The sequence below is a fragment of the Triplophysa dalaica genome, chromosome 7, assembly GCF_015846415.1.
Source record: "Triplophysa dalaica isolate WHDGS20190420 chromosome 7, ASM1584641v1, whole genome shotgun sequence".
NCBI lineage: Eukaryota > Metazoa > Chordata > Actinopteri > Cypriniformes > Nemacheilidae > Triplophysa > Triplophysa dalaica.
The window spans coordinates 5,558,244-5,581,381 of NC_079548.1; the positions used below are offsets into that span (position 1 = coordinate 5,558,244).

At 37.8% G+C, this 23,138-nt stretch overlaps 1 protein-coding gene across 4 annotated transcripts; it reads right to left on the minus strand.

Annotated features, from left to right (window-relative positions):
• Positions 1-31: 31 nt before the first annotated feature.
• Positions 32-22,042, minus strand: LOC130426568 (leukocyte immunoglobulin-like receptor subfamily B member 3). Of its 4 annotated transcripts, XM_056753416.1 has the most exons (15): positions 21,965-22,042; positions 15,801-15,851; positions 9,820-9,855; positions 8,586-8,858; positions 5,291-5,539; positions 4,699-4,983; positions 3,239-3,514; positions 2,876-3,151; positions 2,319-2,600; positions 2,098-2,235; positions 1,861-2,019; positions 1,495-1,773; positions 1,158-1,409; positions 934-1,075; positions 32-833 (listed from the first exon to the last, which is right to left on the minus strand). In XM_056753416.1, exons 2-15 carry the CDS (start codon positions 15,829-15,831, stop codon positions 815-817), a joined length of 2,697 nt encoding a protein of 898 aa, XP_056609394.1. In that variant the 5' UTR covers positions 15,832-15,851; positions 21,965-22,042; the 3' UTR covers positions 32-814. The 4 variants fall into 4 exon arrangements, with proteins under 4 accessions (XP_056609394.1, XP_056609395.1, XP_056609393.1 ...); XM_056753417.1 differs by lacking the exons at positions 15,801-15,851; positions 21,965-22,042 and adding an exon at positions 13,112-13,142; XM_056753415.1 differs by lacking the exons at positions 15,801-15,851; positions 21,965-22,042 and having other exon boundaries at positions 9,820-13,082.
• Between the last annotated feature and the right edge of the window lie 1,096 nt (positions 22,043-23,138).

Below are 23,138 nucleotides of genomic sequence, written 5' to 3' on the forward strand. Positions count from 1 at the left end.
CAGATCTGAAGCAAAACATCTCTCACTTTCTCTCTCTTTCAATGGCACATAAAAAGGTGCATTTACTGATAAAACTTTTACTGCAACACATCAACGATATAAAAGTATTTACACAAGACTCATAACAAAAGAAAAACAAAATGTTTATGCTTGCAAATTTTTTATTTGATTAAATTATGCCTTCTGTCCCTGATCTCATGCATAGTTGAAAACTGCGAGTTTAGGATATCATTTAAATTTCAATTCAGAATTGAGGTAAATGACAGAATAGAGGAGCAAATGTATAGTATATTATCCATTTGAGATGACTGACATCCATATGTACCAGAATATTGTGGTTCAGTTACAGTAAACAGGGCAGTGCATCATTAAACTGAGATAACTGTGACTCACATGAGCTGTTGTGTTTCTTAAACTTCTCAGATCAAGACCGTGATAATAATCAAACCTGTTTTCTTTACCATCCATGTTTTGTTACTGAAACTGATATCAGATGTATACATTATCACATGACACTTAAATATTATGATGAAAACAAATGTTATGGCTGTCATGAATATTACACAGTAAGAAAAGTTCACACATATAACACAACAATGAACTCAATTAAATCAATGCAATAGTAATAATGACACAAAGTCTATTAATAAAAGAAAATGGAGATTACAAACATTTACTGTCTGTGATGCACATAAAGCTTTGAGTTGTTAATAGTAAGTATTAGTAAATGTACTGGTGTGTTTTTCTCCTCTGGTCTTTGATTTAATCTGAGATCACATCATTACATTTATTCATATTTAATCACATCACATTATTACATCCAGAAGCAACATCTGAAACAACAAAAATTTATTTCAAATGTTGAATGTAAAATGACTAGATTAATCATTCAATGTTATTCTTATATATTAAGATGTTGTTTTTATGTGTTACTTTTTCATGTGATCTGATGAATCAGATGTTTCATCTCTCAATCTGTAGCATTTGAACACCAGCACGACTGTCACTATCAGATATGGACAAACTGCCAACAGAAAACTGAGAATCTTGAGACCAGACATCTCGTCCTGAAAACCTGAAAAAGTGTTAACATGTTATCATATAGAATATCTGAACTATAACAAACTCATCTCACATCACATGACAGACTCGCTCACCTGTGACTGAGATCCAGCTCTTTGGAGACTCTCCTCTCTCTGGGTGTTTACAGTAGTAGAAACCCTCATGTGACTTTGAGACTGTAGAGATGATCATCATGTCTCCTGTAGTCTGATTCTGCACCACTGATCCATCTTTATAGAATTCAGCTCTGAGGTTTGATGGGTTTTTATCTCGATATAAACAGTGAAGAGTCAGAGAATCTCCTTCAGTCACAGGATGAACAGGACTGTCCAGAATCACATCACCATCTACACAACAGAGGAACAAATGTAATGTAGTGTAATATAAGTGATATTTTGTGTTAAGATAATAAATACAGAAGTATAAACTCACTGTGTATTGAGATATTAACAGGATGAAGTTTGTGTCCAGATTCAGACTCACACCAGTACACTCCAGTGTCAGATGTGATGAGAGATCTGATGGTACATGTAGACTCTGTTCCTGTAGATCTGACTGATGATGATGAACAAGTTTCCAGTGTGTTTGTGTATCTTCTCACTGTCCATCCAGTAGAGTTCCTGTGATCCTCACAGCTCAGAGAGAGAGATTCAGATGAGAAGTGTTGAGTTCTGTTGGGTCTGATGATCAGAGACACTGAAGAAGAAACACCTGAGAAGAAAAACACAGCTTATAGATGAATGAAGAAATGAATGATATAAGAGCTTGTTGTTGTTTAGTTGTGTGTGTTGAAGTCACCAGTGATCCACAGTGGTTGTGTGCTGCTGTTGTGTGTGTGATAGACTGGATCTCCTCTCTCTGCTCCGCACATATAAACTCCTGTGTGCTTCAGAGCAGCAGAACTCACAGTGTAGTTTCCTTTAGATCCTCCACTGCTGTCTGACACCAGATCATAACCTGTCAACGGAAATGTGCTATACATTAAGATTTAAAGATGGAATATTAAAAAGAGAAAATAAACTGAGAGTGTATTACCTGAGGAGAGATTGTGTTCAGTGAACCAGCTGAATGTCCAGCCTGTAGAGGATCTGTTAACCTCACACATCAGAGTCACTGAATCTCCTTCAGTCAGCCACTGCTGTGGAGAAACTCTTAAAAGTGTCTTGGGTTTATCTGAAAGTGAGAAATCTCTCATGAATAACATGTTACACTTCAGCTCTTCACACTAATAATGATGAACAAACATATAAACTCACATGATGATACAGTCGGTGTAACAGCTTCACTCTTCTCAGAGTTTTGTCCATTTACACTCTTTCCTCTACACGTGTAGTGACCGCTGTCACTGTGATAAACTCTGATTTTACACTCTTGTGTTTTGCATCGGTTGACTGTATACTGTTGGTTATATTTCTCTACAGTCCAGCTGTATGTCCACTCAGTGTCTTGTTTAGTCTGTATGTCACATCTCAGAGTGACAGTTTCTCCTGAGAACAGCTGTTTGTCAGGCTCAACGCTCAAAACTGCTTTAGGACTCTCTGTACAAACACATCACATAATATCATTTATTTATTTGTATAAATTAGATCAAATGTTCAGATATACAGCATGTGTTTGCATGTGTTTTGTAGAATATTCTAACATCTAACAGAATATTTCTCCTTTTGTGTTACATTGATGACAGAAAGTTTGAAACAGTGTAAGAGGACATCAAATAATGACAGAAAATGTATTCATGGAGTTAAGACAGTACAACCCACAGAACAGATGAAATATCTACCTGACTGAGGTCCATGACATCTCAAAATCTCACCTGTAACATTGATCCACAGAACATCACTGTAGTCTGTGTAATAGACTGGATTCCCTCTTCCAGCTCTACACCAGTACTGACCTCCATCTGAAACTCTAACATTGGACATTGTGTAGGTGTTTGTATCTGTTGTCGTCTTCTCAGTGTTCTGTGTGTGTTGATACCAGTTAAACTTCCATCCAGTGAACTGATTCATGAGACACGTCAGAGTCACTGTGTTTCCCGTCAGTACAGATCCTTCAGTATCTGATGTGAGTTCAGCTTTTGGTTTTGATCCTGCAGGAGAATAAAACACATTCAGATGCTGAAGAGTCTCAGAGTTCATCTGCTTCTCTCTGTGTCTTTATTACAGTCATGACTGACCTTTAACAGAGAGAGTCACATGATCACTGTCCTGTGAGGATGAGGGGCGTTTAGCTCTCTCTCCTCTACACCAGAACTCATCCTGATCAGATGCTGAACTGATGGTGAAGATGTTTGAGTCTGAGGAAAACACTGGATTCACAGTTCTGTCTTTATACCACAGATATCTCCAGTCTAATGATCTGTATTGTTCTTCTATCTCACACGTCAGAGTGACTGTCTCTCCAGTGAACACAGATGTGTCTGGTGTTACTCTCACTGTAACTCTGGGTAAATCTGTAAAGATAATGTAATATTTACTCAGGACTATAATAAACACACAAAGCAGGAGCTTGGAGTTTTCTTGTTATTTATTCTGAGATGTAAAGTCCTGGATGCTGATTGGTCTAAATCCAACGGTTTATTAAAGCAATAAGAACCAAAATGCAGTGGGTTACATACATTTTATAACAGCTAAGGGCGTTGTGGCACTATGTGAAGAGGAGTGCTTAAAACCCTGTAGCTGTTATAAAATGCGATGTAACCCACTGCTTTGCGGGGCTTATTGCTTTTATAAAACGATTACTTCATATGATTAGCAAGGATTCATAAAATAAAGTAAATAAAATTATATTTAGCGTACGTGGTGCAGTCAGCCGTTATATATCGGTGTATTTTATAATGGCTTAGAACTCCGCACAGCCAATCAGAATCAAGGACCAGAACTGATCGTTTTATAATAATATACATTTGTTTAAGGAAGCCAAAGTCTGTATTTTTTTGTTTGCAAAGTAATAAAACAGTGTCAAGAAAATCATCATTCAATTTTTGTAATTCCATGGCTTTATACTTTGATGCTCCCAAACTCAAAATAAGATTATTTGACTGGATTTCACATGAGGACACATATCACTCTATCAAAATATTTTCATGGTTGAAAAGTAGGGGCAGGTTTTCACACATAAATCTTTAGCTGTGACTTTATTCTCATCACAACATTTAGCACAACTTCACAGACACAATAAAGAACAGGGTTGTTACGTCACATGTTTTATGTGTTAAATGCTTTGGTCATTGACATGAACATTTAATTCAGACTGTCAAACTGAGCGACTGGAGACAGATATGTTCTCAAGTATCAAAGACAGACTCTATCTGATATGAGTCTGTTTGACTGTCATTCTCTGTTTTTTTTTTACTACAATGTTTCTTTTCCACGGCCTGACTTAAGTGTTTATTTAATTGAAGGAAACATTTTCTACATTTTCCACACTTACATTAAAAAGTTACAATTATCTGTGTAAATATTATAAATCCAACACCGCTTATCACAATGCATTTGGTGAATGTGTTGTGTAATAGATTTTTCTCTTCACAAAATATTTTAATCTGAGAAAACCATTCTTTTAAACTAAATTGTGTGATCAATAAAATGTTTCATGATGAGCAAAATATGTCTGTATATTGAAGAACACACTCACCTGATACTGTCAGTGTAACTGCATCACTGATGTGTGAATACCATGATCCTCTGATCTCTGTTCCTCTACAGGTGTATTTACCTGCGTCAGACCCACTAACAGATCTGATTGTGTAATACTGTAGATTACTGATATTGTATTGTGAGAGCTGACTATGTCTTGTCTTATTCCAGCTGTACTGCCAGTTAGTGACTCCTCCTCCACTGATGTCACATGTGAGAGTGACAGTTTCTCCTCTGAATAATCGTCCATCAGGCCATAAAGACACTTGAGCTTTTGGTCTCTCTGTACAATGACAAAAAAATACTGTAAATACTGAACTGTCAAATATACTTTTGCCTTTTCCCACATCAGTGGTTTACAAACTCTGTTTACAAGATGATTAAAGGGATTCACAAACTTTCTATTATTAAAGATTCAGATTCATTTAAAGGTCCAGTCAGTGAAAACATTTTGCAAAATGCAACCAACCGCTCAATCCACCCTCAGAAGCTCTTATTCTTCAAAACAGTAAATGATATTATTAAGTGTCTTATGAAATAATGTTCATTGTGTTCTCAGAACAGTGAATAATGTGAGTGAATATACTTACTCTCTACTGTCACTGTTATGGGGTCACTGTTATATGTGTAATAGTTTCTTCTCCTGGCGCTGCACCAGTACTGTACTCCATCAGAGACTTTGATTGTTTTAGTTCCTGAAGCTTCATAGTTTCCGTGCTGTGAGGGTGTGTAAAAGTTATACTCCCATCCAGTGGACTGATGCACCTCACAGGTCAGAGTAACTGAGTCTCCAGTGAACACAGACTGTGGCTGCACATTAAAAGTTGGTTTGGGAATATCTGTCAATATAAAATCATTAACACTTGTGAATGATTTTTCAACAAGATCGTGTTGCTGTGACCAGCAAATGAGTTGAATTAACAGCATACATAACATAAAAGTTATGGCTGTATTATACAGTAGGTCAAGTGTCTTTTAAAACATTTCAAAAGAGATTTTGTAGTTCCTGTTTGAAGAGATTAAACAAATTGCAGTGAAAACTGACAGCAGTCTGACAGCTTCCATCATTATACAACTCTTAGAAATCTGAAAACATAATACTGTGTGGTAGATTAATACCGTATAAAGCATTTTATTGCTATTGGGTTTGAAACGTATGTCTCAGTCTCGCCAACCTCGTCCTCTTCCTTCACCTACAAACTGAACCCTGCTACAATTATTATAACTATTTTGTATTAAACCCAATTGCCTTCTAGGGATCATATATAGCTTCTTAAATCCACATAGGTGCTTATAGTGATCAAAAGCATTCAGCTGAGATGTTTGTTCAGTACAGTCAATGAGGGTTAAATGTGATGCTCTGATTGGTCAGTTTGTCTCAGGTTGTCGTCATTTCAACTATTTTTTCAACTTTCTTTAGCCATTCAGTCTGCCCTGAAGTACTGTAGTGTTAACACCCTTACAGGGTGTAGTAGAGTAGGCGGGGCGAGACCGTGGTTCGAGTCCGGTGAGTAATTGTGAATTAGCGCCAGCTGCACACCTGGCGCTAATTCACAATTACTCACCGGACCTGGCGCTAATTCACAATTACTCACCGGACCTGGCGCTAATTCACAATTACTCACCGGACCTGGCGCTAATTCACAATTACTCACCGGACTCGAACCACGGTCTCGCCCCGCCTACTCTACTACACAGGGCAAATCACATGAGTAACATAATCGACAGTCAGGTCCATAAATATTGGGACATTGACACAATTCTAACATTTTTGGCTCTTTACACCACCACAATGGATTTCAAATGAAATGAACAAGATGTGCTTTAACTGCAGACTGTCAGTTTTAATTTGAGGGCATTTACATCCAAATCAGGTGAATGATTTAGGAATTACAACAGTTTGCATTTGTGCATTCGACTTGTTAAGGGAACGAAAGTAATGGGACAGAATAATAATCATAAATCAAACTTTCACTTTTTAATACTTGGTTGCAAATCCTTTCCAGTCAATTCAGTCTGAAGTCTGGAACGCATAGTGTCATGATTCCACTATCATGTCATGTTTATTTGTGTTATTTGAGTGGAGTCATGGCATAACCTATGGTTTTATGTGGGAAAGACATAGTTCTTTCTCGTGTCTCGTCATTGTTCCCTGCATCACCTTCCTCGTCAGCCTCTCCTCAGTGCTAATCCCCAGCACCTGTTTCTTGTTAACGATCCTTTGTCTGTTTCCCCTATAAAGAGTCCTCATGTTCATTGTCCTGTGCTCGTGCATTGTTCTTGTACCTGTGTACTTGTTCGTCTTGCTTGTAGCTGCTATGCTCCCTGTGAGCTGTACCTTGTCAGTACCTGTAGTCGGTCACTGTATGAAGTTTCCTGCTGTTGTATGCTGTCTGGTCTTAGCTGTTCATTGATCCTGTTACCTTGTTCCTGTTCCGTTCCCTCTTGTATAGTAAGTGTCAGTTTAGTGTTTGTTTCCAGTGTCTTGTCTTCGTAGTTTAATCAGTCAGTGTCCTTTGTTGTTAAATTTATCCTGTCTGGTTTTACCCCATCGTGGGTCTTTGTTTTGTGTTTATTATTTAATAAATCCTTGTTACCACCTCTACCGTCTGTGTCTGCCTGCATTTGGGTTCTTGCCACACAAATCGTGACAGCATAGACATCACCAGAAGCTGGGTTTCATCCCTGGTGATGCTCTGCCAGGCCTCTACTGCACCGGTCTTCAGTTCCTGCTTGTTCTTGGGGCATATTCCCTTCAGTTTTGTCTTCAGCAAGTGAAATAAATGCTCAATCGGATTCAGGTCAGGTGATTGACTTGGCCATTGCATAACAGTCCACTTCTTTCCCTTCAAAAACTCTTTGGTTGCTTTTATACTGCACTGTGAGGTGCCGTCCAATGAGTTCTGAAGTTTTTGGCTGAATATGAGCAGATAATATTGCCCCAAACACTTCAGAATTCATCCTGCTGCTTCTGTCAGCAGTCACATCATCAATAAATACAAGATAACCAGTTCCACTGGCAGCCATACATACTTTTCTTCTCCATACTCTTCTCTTCCCATCACTCTGGTACAAGTTGATCTTGGTCTCATCTGTCCATAGGATGTTGTTCCAGAACTGTGAAGGCTTTTTAAAATGTCATTTGGCAAACTCTAATCTGGCCTTCCTGTTTTTGAGGCTCACCAATGGTTTACATCTTGTGGTGAACCCTCTGTATTCACTCTGGTGAAGTCTTCTCTTGATTGTTGACATACATTCTCCTACCTCCTGGAGAGTGTTCTTGATCTGGCTAACTGAAGGGCGTTTTCTTCACCAGGGAAAGATTTCTTCGGTCATCCACCAAAGCTGTTTTCCGTGGTCTCCCGGGTCTTTTGGTGTTGCTGAGCTCACCGGTGCGTTCCTTCTTTTTAAGAATGTTCAAAACAGTTGGTTTGGCCACGCCTAATGTATTTGCTATCTCTCTGATGGGTTTGTTTTGTTTTTGCAGCCAAATGATTGCTTGCTTCACTGATAGTGAAAGCTCTTTGGATCTCATCTTGACGGCAACAGATTCCAAATGAAATTGCACACTTGAAATGAACTCTGGACCTTTCATCTGCTCATTGTAATTGGGATAGTGAGGGAATAACACACACCTGGCCATGGAACACCTGAGAAGCTAATTGTCCCATTACTTTTGGTCCCTTAACAAGTGGGAGGCACAAATGCAAACTGTTGTAATTCCTACACCATTCTCCTGATTTGGATGTAAATACCCTCAAATTAAAGCTGACAGTCTGCAGTTAAAGCACATCTTGTTTCATTTTTAAATCCATTGTGTTGGTGTATAATATTTTATAATATTTGTTTACTGCTCTGAATATGTATATTGATGAACACACTCACCTGATACTTTCAGTGTAACTGCATCACTGGTGTCTGATGATCGGGATCCACTGATCTCTGTTCCTTCACAGGTGTATTGACCTGCCTCAGACTTACTAACAGAACTGATTGTGTAATTCTGATGTTTATTCTGCTGGATGACTGAATCTTTATACCATCTGTACTGCCAGCTTGTGACTGATGTTTCCCCATTGATGTCACATGTGAGAGTGACAGATTCTCCTTCAAATACAAGTTCACCATGTAATACAACCACTTCAGCTTTTGGTCTTTCTGTACAATGAAAAACAACAAATAAAAGAAAAATTATGTCTGGCGTATTCTATATGAAACAAGTTGACTGATCACAAAATGTATTTTTTTTATGATTTATCCTATGAAACTACAAAGTTGCTTGTTTATTATGGTGTTTTGTGTTTTGTATAACTCTCTACTTTCACCTTAACTGGTTCACTGTAATGTCTGTAATCCTCTGGGATTTCTCCTTTTCTGGCTCTGCTCTTGTACTCTCCTGAATTAAGTTCTTTAATTCATTATTTATGTCTGTGATGTGGCTTTCTGAGTGTGCACTTTAGATGTGTGTCGCACACACAAAACTTCTCTAACAGTGTGCATATACTGAACTGAGTTCTCTTTCACGTCACTTGCACTTGAATAATTAATTTGGCAAGGTTTAAATACACATGTAAATGATAAACTTTCATGTTCTGTCCTCTGCATCATTCAAACTGGCCCCAAACTATCTGATAGTTTTTATTGTCAAAGCCCATATTTTCTTGTACCACAAGCTTTCTTTGTATCTGAATCAGTGATGTCTGAGAATTGTGATCCGCTGGCCTTTTCTGATTCTAACACATGATTTTAAATGTTGACATCATTGAGATGTGTGCAAGTGTTTCTTAAAGATCTTGTTGATCTGATTGATAAATCATTATTAAACTAAAGGCTGGAATACACTAGACGACTTTTAATATCTGAACAGATTTTTGATAAAACTAGACATCACACACACTTGCAGACATTTTGAAAATTTGCAGCGAAAAACAATGCATCACACTGCATAAAATAAAATCTTCAGACTAGTGGAGACTTTGTGCAACAAGTCCAGACTGAAAATCTAGGCAGAATCTGAGCAGAGCTACACTACAGATCATTTTTATATGTCTCTGCTGAATATCAGATATCTCAGATTATAAAAATATTGTATGTGATGTGATCAATAAAACTGACTCACCTACAGTTTCTTCAGAGTCGATGGATGAAATCAGCACTGTAAAGAAGAAAACTTGTAACAATTTAAACATGGAGCTGATCAGGAGCAATTCTAGGTTTTCAATATTAGGGGGGCTCAGCCTCCAATGAGGATATATATATAGAGAGAAAGCCACACTCTAATCACCACATATTGTATACATTACTGAAATAAATAATTAAGAAATAATATGCAGAAAAGCATAAATACAAGTTATTGTTATTCAAATGAATATCACATTAATAGGTCAATCTGCAACATTTATATTTTAAAGTGACAACAACAGCCACAAATCCATAAAATAAATATCACAATCAACTGCTGAATCATTATTTAGTAAAAATAACTTAATATGTTTCCCTGCCATTCATTCTGATTAGCACTAGCGCTGTCACTCTCTGCATGACTGCGTGTTCATCTATTACCTCCACAATATGTTTTCAATTAATGATAAAAATACTGAAGCGTCTGAAAAACGACATAGAGCTTCTGTACACTTTTATATCCTCTGAACTCAGAACAGTGAATAGCACTGCCGCACCGGGCTGATCTACAGTAACTCTTATCTGCCCGTCCTCTTTCTGGAGCTGTCAAAACTACCGTCAACTCTCTAAAACTGTAGCACATCATCATTAATGACACTTTCTGTGCGCTACAATATCATCTTGATCGTGGAAGTATGACGTCATTGGTGTTTAGTGCTTTCATTTTGCTTCAGGTGACGTTAACAAATAGTTAACGAGGGATGAACGCACATAAAACTTTTAAACAGTGAATGGGAAAGGGTCTTGTATAGCTTCCACATCATATTAAGATGCATTTATAACAAAGAATGGCAAAAATGCAGATGTCATGTTAATGAACACACCTTGTAAAACGAGGCTGAATCCAGCTTCTTATTCGCAGTTTCTTACTGACACTATCCGTTCCACCTTAAAAACGCGAAGCATCCGCTTTTCCAGTTTCTTATTCACGCTTAGCTTAGGGACCATCTCGCGTTTCAATTCTTTTACGTTTAAAAAAAAAACTTTCTGTGTCTGTGTGCGCATGTGTGTGTGTGCCTGCGTGCGGTTGTCTATGTGTGTCTGTGGGCGTGTGTCCGTGTGTGTGCGTGTGCCTGCGTGCGGTGCGTGCGTGCGAGCGAGCACGTGTCTGTATGTGTGTGTGTGTGTGTGTGTGAGAGTGCACAGAGGATGGGCTGCTTGCTGTCTGAGTCAAAACATGCTGAATGCCCCTTGAGATGACCGTGAACTTCACGTGGAACCTCCATCACACACTCCCCTTACCATTCTCAATATTACTTTGATAGAACAGTTTTTAGGCAACCTATCTCCACCATGAATATTAATCACATCCAATAGTACCTACATGTTCGAAAGTGTAATATTCTAGAGTAGAGCATGCAGTACGGTTTATGCATAATTAAGTAAATTACTTGTATATTTGTAAAAAGCATAGTATACACAGTTTTATTATCCTTTACATATCTATAATTAACTGTCCCTCTAACCTCTTATGTAAATTAATTATTTTCATCATTGATGTATTTTATTTTCATTCTATATTTTATTTTTTCCATTTCCTGTGTTTGTCTTTACCGTATTTTTTCATTCTGACCCCTGAAACCACAACACGTTGCTTGTCTTTGTGTGCACAATTGGAAAATAAAGCATGTTTGAATTTTTTTCTGATCCATTGCTCTTATACAATAGCCAGTTAGCAATTAGCCAGTGCGTTAAACACACATTATATTACTGCTATGTAGTTACATATATAGATTTATGTAAACTTTGTCACTTGTTGTATGTACAGAAAATGCCTATTGTCAGAACTTTGTTTTTGTACAAGTATGTCTTTGATGGTGCGTTAAAAGTTCCACAGCTAGGTTATACCTTGTCTTGATGTCTACTGTCATGCAAGAAAACAGACAGTTTTACGATACATAATAAAACAAAAACATAATAAAACAAAAAGTCAAATCATCTGAATCTGAATGACTGTAGATTGATTCTTTAGAATTTCTGCCATTTAAGGGTTTATGAAAAGATTATAGATTGTTGTGAAACAAATTCAAAAGTAACAGACTAGGTTTGGACCCATGGGCATCTTTCCTTCCCGTCGTAATGTCAGAGAATTTTGACTAGCAAATCTGGGCTTTTTTTTAAAAGAAGAAAGTGTTAAATCATCAATATGACAGAAAATCTTCTTTAGGCCAAAACATCTCATCAGACTGGTATGAATCATCATTACACTAATAAACATGAATATTGTATTGATTCAATACTGTCATCACGTCTCATATTCACGTTGCTTTTTCATAATGTTGTTGGAATAACATTATATATTTACCATTACAGTCTGCACTTGTCAGTGTATTCATCACTGTGTGTGTCTGTGTGTGCAGATGTGAACAGGAAGTGAAGTATAGATGCCCACACTCACTACACACTCGCTACACACTCGCTACACACTCACTTAATCCAACATGGTCACCATATGCAAGTAGTTAATTTGGAGAAAGCAGAAATAATCCGTGAAATATGAAGGCAAACAGACTTGTAGAAGATAGAAAAATGTGTGATGATAATGAGGATTTGGTCAACTAAGGTCCCCTGCACATCACTTGCTGTTGCACTTATGAACCACTTATGTCTCTGAGCTCTGGCGGTATTTGTCTCCATTTGTGTCTTTTTACCACTGATCAGCCACAATGAATTTTTGATACTGTTCACTTTACTTGAACAAATCACTTTCATATAACACAATCGTATAGGTTTCTAGCTCAAACTTCCACTTAAAAAGAAGCTATTTGGTTTAACATGATTCAATCATGCCCAGTGGCTCCACATGTTTGAGTCGTGTTTTCTAAACATGAAATTAACATGTTAAGTGAACATGACTGAATCAAGTAAACCCAACAAGATGCTCTTCTCCACAACTCCTAAAACAGACGTTACAAAAACTCTTTAAAATGCCAACACAAGACAATATTAAACTCTAATACCCTGAAGCAGGCAACCAATAAATCAATGTTAAAAATTATTAATGGCTTAAATCAAAATAACTTTATAAAGAAGCAGCATTCAATTTATATTCAGTGATTTGTTGTTAATGATTGATTAATATGTTTTGGTCACAAAAATGCAAAATAAACAAAGTTTTATCAACATGTGTAAACATCAACGATGCTGAAAATCATCAAACTTTTTCAGATAAATGGATCAACTGCAATGCATGCTGGGAGTCATGACTGAGTTTTGTTCGATGATGTTACCCAGATTGCATTGCGGCATGAAGCTTTCTTTTGTTGATTGTCACCCATTGTTGAGATTCATACACCGATTCTTCATGTCGAACTGATTCAGAAATGTAACAGTTTTGAGAAGATCATTGTAGTAGAGTAGGCGGGCGAGACCGTGGTTCGAGTCCGGTGAGTAATTGTGAATGAGCGCCAGCTGTGCGCACACCGGGCTCGAATCACGTAGGAGATAGGGAAGATATAAAAGGAACGAGCGACCGGACCGTTGGGGAGAGAGGACCGGGCCCGGACACATGTTAAGTTTATATTTATGTTCTTGTGTTTTGAATTTATGTTTTGTTCGCCGGCGGTCGTCCGTGAGGGGCCGCAGGCTGTTATTATTTGTATTAAATCTTTGTTTAAATGTTTGCCGGTTCCCGACTCCTTTCTTCCTTAAGCTTAAACTACAATCATATATTCTGTTAGTCATCCATAACACTGCTTTAATCTCTTTAAACTGTATCTTTCACATAATAATAACAGAACACACTCAAAATTACTTTAAAGAACTGCATAGTGATGAAATAACTCATTTTCTGACACCAATGGATCATAATTCTCTTTGCAAAAACAGAAGTGTTTTAACACACATGGACAGCTAAAGAAAACTTAACATTAAAACTCAAGTGTCAAGCGCCCAACTAAAGCAAACATTGATCACACTAACGGTGAATTGTTCTTCTACATGTTCATTTCATGTTGAGGTTATTTGATTCATTTATGTTCTCGATACGTGTTAATTTCATGTATAGAAAACATGACTCAAACATGTTGAACCATCCATGATTGATGTTAAATCAGAGTCATTTTTTTTAGTGCATAATGTTTATTTGTAGTTGATAGTGTATTTATTTGGTAGTACTGTATGCAACAATGACCCCTTTGTATCTGCAACCATTCATCACATTGTGTGGAAACCAAAAACTTTTGCAAAAGAAAAATTTGAAACGTTTGAAACCTTTTTCCTTCCTCATTAGTTGATGTGTGATTTTTCTCATCTCCCTTCTTTGGATTGTGCTGCATCAGCTATTTAAGGATGTTTTACCCATAAAGGGTATATAAGGTGCATTGGCGAAAGACTCGAGAAGCTTCTGTAACCAGAACTTTCCACACTGCTACTGTGTGTCTCTATTTTACCAGGTATGATAAACTTTGTGGTTTTATTTTATTCTTATACTATGTTGATAATCTTTGGTTGGTAAATTAGGAATTTCTTTGTATATGCATTCTATGATTATAATTAATGTTGTGCCAGCCTGGTATAATAAATTGTTATTGTTGATATTATCTGAATTCTTCAAACTCTGTAATTACAAGTAGATGAAAAGAAACCTGTTCTGTTACCGTAAAATCGATGTGTCAGGATAGGATGGACTAGTTTATACTAGACTTTATATTATATAAATGGGGCATTACTAAAGCTCACATGTTACAGACTTCCTCTTATCATCTGGCCTAGCACGTTGCATGATGGTGACTAAAATAACTATTGTTATGTTTCTGAGCAAGCATATCGCGGCCAAACTTAATGATATTTGTTTACCCGGCAACCTCTGACTAGATCAGAACTGACTGTTTTGTGTCTGTGAGATCCATGAACCCGGCTGGCGTGAGACTCTGTTCGACTGCAAGTCCCAATCGAAAGAATAACTATAAATAATAAATATTAAAGTATGGAGATTTATAGATAAGTAAACTTTGATCAACAGATACATTTTGAAATGTCATGAAAGTTATTTTTATTATATTAAAATTGGAGTCAGATCGGACTTAACCACAGAGTCATTGTACCAAGATTCAAGATATGGAAGGAAGGAGGCGGGAACCTGAAGACACTTAAAATAAAGATTTAATATAAATAATAAACAGTCAGCAGCCCCACGGACGACTGACGGCAACACAAACATAAATATAAATATAAACTTAACATATTTTCGGGCCCGGTCCTCTCTCTTCGACGGTCCAGTCGCTCGTTCTCTTATATAATCCAAAATCTCCTACGTGATTCGAGCCCGGTGTGCGTACAGCTGGCGCTCATTCACAATTACTCACTGGTCTCGAACCACGGTCTCGCCCCGCCTACTCCACTACAGTCATATAAATTCACATAAATAACTTCATGTAGAAATCGCTGAGGAGAAGCCTAACATAAGATCCCTTCAACCACACCATTGGATTCCGTCGTTGGGCTAATGGGTGGTCTTTTACACACACCAGTCTCCCTCATTCACCTACAACACAACAGATTTTTTTCTATTTCACACACACACCACCTAACCATCAGAACTAAGTTCTACCTTTACACTCAACCTTACCTGACCTAAACATAATTATAACCAAAACCCTTAAACCAAGTTTTGCCCCTCAAACACCCCTTTCAATTGGTCTCAGAACGTGAGGAGCAGCCAAAATGTCCTCACTTAACTCTCATAGTCCTCACACCAGTGGTTTTAATCGGTCCTCCTAAAGATAGAAGTACACGTACACACACAAAACACTGTCTGAACACTTACTGATGTCATTTACTCATATAATATGAGATAAAAATTGAAACTTATCATGAAAAAATATATATATAGGAACACTAAATGACTAGATGCCATAAATAAATGTAACAGAAAGTGATGATCAGTGAAATACACAGAGAGAAGAAGATAATACTCACAGAGCACTAGAAGAAGAGACCTGAACTCCATACTGATCTACTGATGACACACTTCAACAAACACACTGTGTTAAACACTCAAACACTTCCTCTATTGCATCATGAACCACATCAATGTGATTGGTTACAAATGAAACGTCAAACTGACATGAATTTCTACATCAATGTTAGATGGCAGGGTCAAATGGAGTAAATCATGTGTTTGTCATTAACTGCACATAATAATGGTGATAGTAATAATATTTGTAAAGATTTGTGAACAACTGCTCTCTTTAACACACACAGGTTAATACAACAGAACCCAAATAAAACAAACCAAATCCTCAAAAACTCATCTCCATTCAGTCAGGTGAAATACACGGATGATGCTGAGTGTCAATGATATACATGAACCTGTGAAGATGAGCTATATCTGAAGATCAGAATAACAGTTTCTTCTAGAGTCAGTAAACAACACATGAGAACATCACAGCAACCAGCTAAACACTTCCAGAAGTTTCATTCATCACACATTCTGTGAATGAGTTCTGATGCTTTGATGCTTTGTGTGGAGATGATGTCCTTCTGCAGATTTGTGTGAAATACTTAACAAAAAACACATTTCAGAAGTCACTGTTATTAGACTTTTAGAAAAATACAAATTTAGGCTGCATTTAATATATAACTAAGAGCTAATGATACAGAAAAAGGACGTAAGAAAACACTGCTGTCTGTACGTCTATAAATATCAAACTGCTGCATCTTCAGTGTGAAGAGACGCTCACAACTAGAAGTTAACACATCTCATCTGCACATCTGTTTTTTATGCTAAACTTTTGAGTTCTGACAGGAAACCTAAAAAAACATCAGATCACTGGCTTAACAACATAACAACACATAAGTTTAATTTGCATAGCTCTTTTCCATCAGCTTTACAGAATTTACACATTTATCTTTCAATAAAACTTTCTTAAAATGGCAAGCATCAGTAAAACTATTTCTCATATGAATAATTCTGAAACTCTAACCTCATGAAAGTAGATTTTAACCTGCAGCTTGTGAGATGATTGACAGCCAAAACCCTGCTGCCTATTGAGGAGAGATGAGCTATAATCTGTCAGACAAGAAAAAAAGACAAACACATCACATAGAGCTATATTTAAAGAGGAACCAAAACCATATCTAGGACAAAAAAAGACTTGCCATGAGTAACCAGAACCATCCACAAAACCATATCACTGATTTTTCCACAAATGCTTAACGAGCACAATATCTGACAACCAGATTTTCCCAAAAAGTCTAGTAGGGGTAGTCCGGGAATGGGTGTTACACCTTTGCTTTAGCATCATTTATCTCAAAAGATGGAGGGCTCAACGTTTTAAGGAGGCAGTTGTGGCCTAGTAGTTAAATACTTTCACTTATAACTAGAAGGTCACCGGTTTCAATTCTAAGGGCCAGCAGGTAGCGAGGGACGCGTCCATGATCAAGGCACTTAACTGTCCGGGTGTGTGTTCACTACTTGCAGTGAGTTTGTTCACTACTCGCTGGATGGGTTAAATGCGGAGGATGGATTTCACTTTATACATTTTAATTAACATTCAGTCATTTAACAGACGTTTTTATCCAAAGTGACAAGTGATGCCGGTAACGCATTTTTCAGTAACGAGTAATCTAACGCGTTACTTTTCCCAAACCATTAATCAGATTAAAGTTATTTATCCAAGTCACTGTGCGTTACTATTTTTGTAATTTTCCTTAGTAAAAATCTATATTTTTTGCTTTCTTCTTGCGTCTCAGGGAGTGAAGTCACGTAGCATTATGCGACAAGTCACGTTTTCAGCATGAGGACATTCACGTGTAATAGCCCCTGCCACACAGCAACACAAAGGTAAACAACAATGGAGGGAGGAGAGAGATGCGCGTTTCTAGCTGGAAATACAGTCACAAGTTTGTGTCCGCTAGATGACAATATTAAGGTTCGTTGTACTCTCTGTGCTGGCGACAAAGTGCTATCTAGCTACAAAAACACTACGTCACATTTGAAGAAACAATTGGAGTTTAGTACAGCACAGCCCAATTTACAGATTAAGTCCCGCCAGGGGTTGCTAAGTAGAGAGCAGCATGTCCCCCACCACCAGAACAACAAATGCTGGACTTTGATGCAAAAACAGTAAGTTGGGAGAGTTGAAGAAGTTGGTCGGGCAGTAGTGATGCGCGGACATTTCTCTAAAAATACGAATGTGTTTTAAGTGCATTTTTCATCAGGCGCTAATTGCAGTAATTTAAAAGAAATGCGGTAGAGGACGGTCTATTTCTAAATGAATAATGAATTATGAATAAACGAAATGGAGAGAGAAATGTAAAAATGGAGAATTAAAAAGAAAAAAAAGGTAGAAAAGCAAAGTACCGTGTGGGAGCGTATTAGCGAAGTGTTTAAACACTTAAATAATGGCAAAACATACTATTTATAATCTACATTATTTATAAATGCCATCCATCCATCCATTTTCTTCCGCTTATCCGGGGCCGGGTCGCGGGGGGCAGCAGTCTAAGCAGGGATGCCCAGACTTCCCTTTCCCTAGACACTTCCTCCAGCTCTTCCGGGGGGACACCGAGGCGTTCCCAGGCCAGCCGGGAAGACATAGTCCCTCCAGCGTGTCCTAGGTCTTCTCCCGGTGGGACATGACCAGAACACCTTCCCGGGAAGGCGTCCAGGGGGCATCCGGAAAAGATGCCCGAGCCACCTCAACTGGCCCCTCTCGATGTAGAGGAGCAGCGGATCTACTCTGAGCTCCTCCCGAGTGACCGAGCTTCTCAGCCCTATCTCTAAGGGATCGCCCGGCCACCCTGCGAAGAAAGCTCATTTTGGCCGCCTGTATCCGGGATCTTGTCCTTTCGGTCATGACTCACAACTCATGACCATAGGTGAGAGTAGTAACGTAGATTGACCGGTAAATCGAGAGCTTCGCCTTGCGGCTCAGCTCCTTCTTCACCACGACAGACAGGTACAGCGACCGCAATTACTGCAGAAGCTGCCCCGATCCGTCTGTCAATCTCTCGTTCCATCCTTCCCTCACTCGTGAACAAGACCCCCAGATACTTGAACTCCTCCACTTGAGGCAGGAACTCTCCACCTACCTGAAGTGAGCAAGCCACCCTTTTCTGACTGAGAACCATGGCCTCAGATATTTATAAATGTAACTATTAATTTCTTTTTAACATGTTTTATGAACATTGAACCTGTTGTTCACAGTATTAGAGCAGCAAGGAAAGGTTTTACACAACAAGTGTAGAACGCACGAAACGAGAGCGAGTCATCCGTGTTTAAGGGAAGCATTCGCATCCGCTGTTTCAAATAAATTATCCACCCGTCACCCGCCCGCACGTATAATTTTCTCTGAAATAGATATCCTCACCAGACCCGGACCCGATCGTCACTTTAATTACTCAGTCAATTTTCAATCACTTCTTTGTCTATAAATACTTAAATCTAATATTTCGATTTAGCACACACACATGATGATGTACCTGTCTCACAGTCGTTGCAAATGACATACCCAGTATTTGATTCATCCTTGTTAACAGTTAAATATGTCAGGTCAAGAATGACTGATTTGACCGTTAAGTGAAATCAAGAAAATCAGTCTTTATTTTATTTTTAACATTTTTAAGGAAATAGTCTTTAAGTTCAACTTATAAGTAGGGTTGTTGGCAGCAGCTGCTGAATGTAACTGATAAAGTAACGAGTAATCTAATTTAGTTACTTTTAAAATCCAGTAATCTGTACAGTAACTAAATTACTTTTTAGAGGTATAATCAGTAATCAGTAATCAGATTACTTTTTCAAAGTAACTGTGGCAACACTGAAAGTGACTTACACAGAGTTTAGGGAGCAATAAGCGATATGTCATACGGGAGCAATAATACAGTAGGTGCCAATACAGAGTTACTGGTTTCAACAAAAGCTAGACCACTACCTGTTGAGAGAAAGGGTTAGTGTGCTTTTTGTAATTTGTCTGTCAAGTATTCAGAGAAGAAATGGGTTTTAAGTAGTTTTTTGAATGTTGTGAGAGATGTGGTCGACCGGACCGAGTTAGGAAGAATCTTCCACCATGAAGGAGTTGTGAATGAGAATGAGCGGAAAAGCGATTTCTTGCCCTTATAGGAAGGCAATACAAGACGCCGCTGGTTTGCTGAACGCAGGGATCTGCTTCAGCAGCTTGTTGAAAGGGATGAAGAAGTAGTCCGAGATGTGAAGAGGTGTGACTTAAGTGTTATCTGTGGTGCAGTTACTGATGTAGATGAGATCCAGCTGGTTTCCTCATCTGTGAGTACAGGCTGTGACGAGGCGTTGTGAGGTCGAACGAGTCGCTGAGGGTGTGGAAGTCAGAAGCATAGGGTTTCTCTAGGTGCATGTTGAAGTCCCCAAAGAATACAAGAGGGCCGCCATCCTCCGGGAATGATGAGAGCAGCACATCAAACTCTTTAATGAAGTTCTGAAAAGGACCAGGGGGGCGGTAAACTACAAGAATACCATGCTGTTAATATCACTTTTCCCACTCAGCTCAGTGTTCAAATTAATAGCTGTTACATAGGGAAGATAGTGTGGAATATTTCCAATTATTGTTGATAAGCAAACCTGTTCCTTCTCCTCTTCCGGTTTGGCTTCCAAAATATTGGAAAGCACAAAATATGCTTCTTTGCGTATTGTTCTAGGAGGAAGAGGAAAACAAGAGAAAGAGGAGAAGACGGCGGTGTGTGTATTGATCCTAGTGGACTAGTGCACTTTATGGCTCATGCGATGTTGTGCACGGCACGTCCGCGCGGTCTCAAAAAGTGGAATGCATGCGGACCCTTCTGATGACGAATATTGCGTCATGCGGACGGCGCAAGGATGTATCGACCAAACTTTGGCCTAAAGTATGTGGTGAGATTTGGCGCGAACAGAATACAACTGGAACCTTCTCGATTAGAGCGGGCCACGGATTGGACAGCGACCAACTAGCTCGATGCTTTTAAGTCAAAAATTATAATGTCAAGCCGTAACGAGCGGCTAACGGCAAAACTTAATGTGACTTAAATAACAACAGAACAAAAACGCTTACAACTAAGCAATCAGTCAACGAATAATTAAATAAACAAGCTCAAATAATTTTAACTAACAACAGGCAACAGTCCAGTTCAACAGTTAAAACAAGGTAACAGGGTAAATAGCAAACTCACACACAACCCCAACCATGTGATGACAATTCGCTTCTTATACAAAGTGCCCACATCTGTTTACTACAAAAACACCTATTGAAACCTCTGTTATGTCACATTTATGGAGTGTCTTCGTTACAATCTACACAACTACTGGGTTAGGTTGTAACACATACTGGGGTAAGTTGTAACAGTTAGTAAAAGAAGTAAAAACATAGGCCACATCATGCAGTATTCTTCACAAACATGTTTATTAAAACAATCAAACTGAAGAACACAAAACAATGTCTTTCTTTAAGACTGAACATAACTCAGTTTCACTTCCTGTGTAACTCACTAGTTTGTACATATTGTTTAAATTAAGCTCTTTGAAAAAAAGCTTTTATTTTTTTATAAAAACTTAAACACTTATATCTTTATTTAATGACAACAACTAGTGTATAACTGATAAGAACGTGTAGATCTGACAAAAACATGTAGAACATGTAGATCAGTGAGTGAAAGTTTGTGTAATTTCTCAATCAGAGTCACAATGGTGACAAATGAATGTTATTAATCCTGGAGTGCAGCTTTGTGTGTCCAGAGACTGAATAGAGCACATTTACCCACAATTCCTTTGGCTTTGAGTTGGAAAAGGACTCCATACAGACAACACCAAAGTTTACATCATCTGAGATCTCTGAATCCTCAAGTTTGGATCCTCAAACATTTTCTCTGTAGACTTTCTCTGCTCTTTATTTTTCTTGCCTTGATTCTTTCCTAAGATGATCTTTCTTACATTGTTACTTTTAATAGATGTGTTACACCCCACCCCTGTCAGTCATTGTTTAGCTAGCTGTATTAGCATAATGTTTTGAAATTGAAGTGAATAATACATTACATTTTGCCTGCTACAATTGAATCTTATATAAGTTAAGCTACTTTGTCAGCAATAGTTTGAGCTTTAAACAAAATATAGTTTGTTTAAAAAAATACATTCTTACCTCAAAATATTGTTTTTCTCTCTAAAATTGTAAAGTTTTGGTATTTTCAGCCTTGATAACTATATATATGGATCTGGGAGGAGGCGGGAACACACTGAAATGATCACATATCCTATCTTATCCCTGATTGGTGTAACTCATGGTGTCACATCTCTCCTCATGTTACAAACACACCAGGTCTCCATCTATGTGATTCAGGATGCACACATTGAGTTTAACTTACAGTGAGAGATCTTTAATGTGTTACAGGATACAGAACAATGAAGGCCTCAGTGAACCAATAAACAACACAGAGGATCACAGCGACACCTAGTGTGTAAAAGAATTACAACATCTTCACCACACATTCATTTACTTTCATACAGTCATTGCAATACAAGAAACACAATAAACGTTAATGTGTTGAGATGAAAGAATACAAACACAGGGAACACAGCAAAGTTCCTCTGGTTACTGTGATGTCATACACTGATCGATCTGCGCAGGTTTGTGCACAGAGAACATTGTTATTAATAGAGACATTTTCACTATGAATGTTTCACATTTATAATTTATTACAGATATTCAATAGGATTCAGATTTGGCACTCATATACAATTTGAGGTTTTGTGATATCTCTGCATTACTTTTCTGTGTGTAACTAATTTATCTTTGAGTGTTTTATTTATTTCTGAGATGTCAACAATCTTACACAGTCAGGCCTCCATTTCACATAAAAATTTACTGTTGTAAATTGCATTATACGCTAGTATTTTATTTAAATTACTACACTGTGTTCATTTATTCTTCTACTGTACAGTATTTTATTTTTTATATTATTAAGTCCACTAACTAATTGTTTCTATTTATGACTGTTTACTACAGTAAATACAAGAGTAGCTTATACTTTTTCATGTGTGTAAAAATAAAGATCAAAATACTCAACCATTTAACAACTAAATGTTTTTTGTTGATAAATCATTACACCTGTAAATGGCGCTCAGTGAGTATATTTTAGATTATCTTTGGTACTTTGGTTAAGTCTGTGATAAGGATTCCTTTCACTTTTTTATGTGGTCTTTTCTTGAGCTCAGCACCATGAGACATGAGGATTTGTGCAACTGGCTTTTAAAACATTTTTTCTTTACAAACCGGATAGCAATATTGTGTCAACTATGCAACTAATTTATTGGAC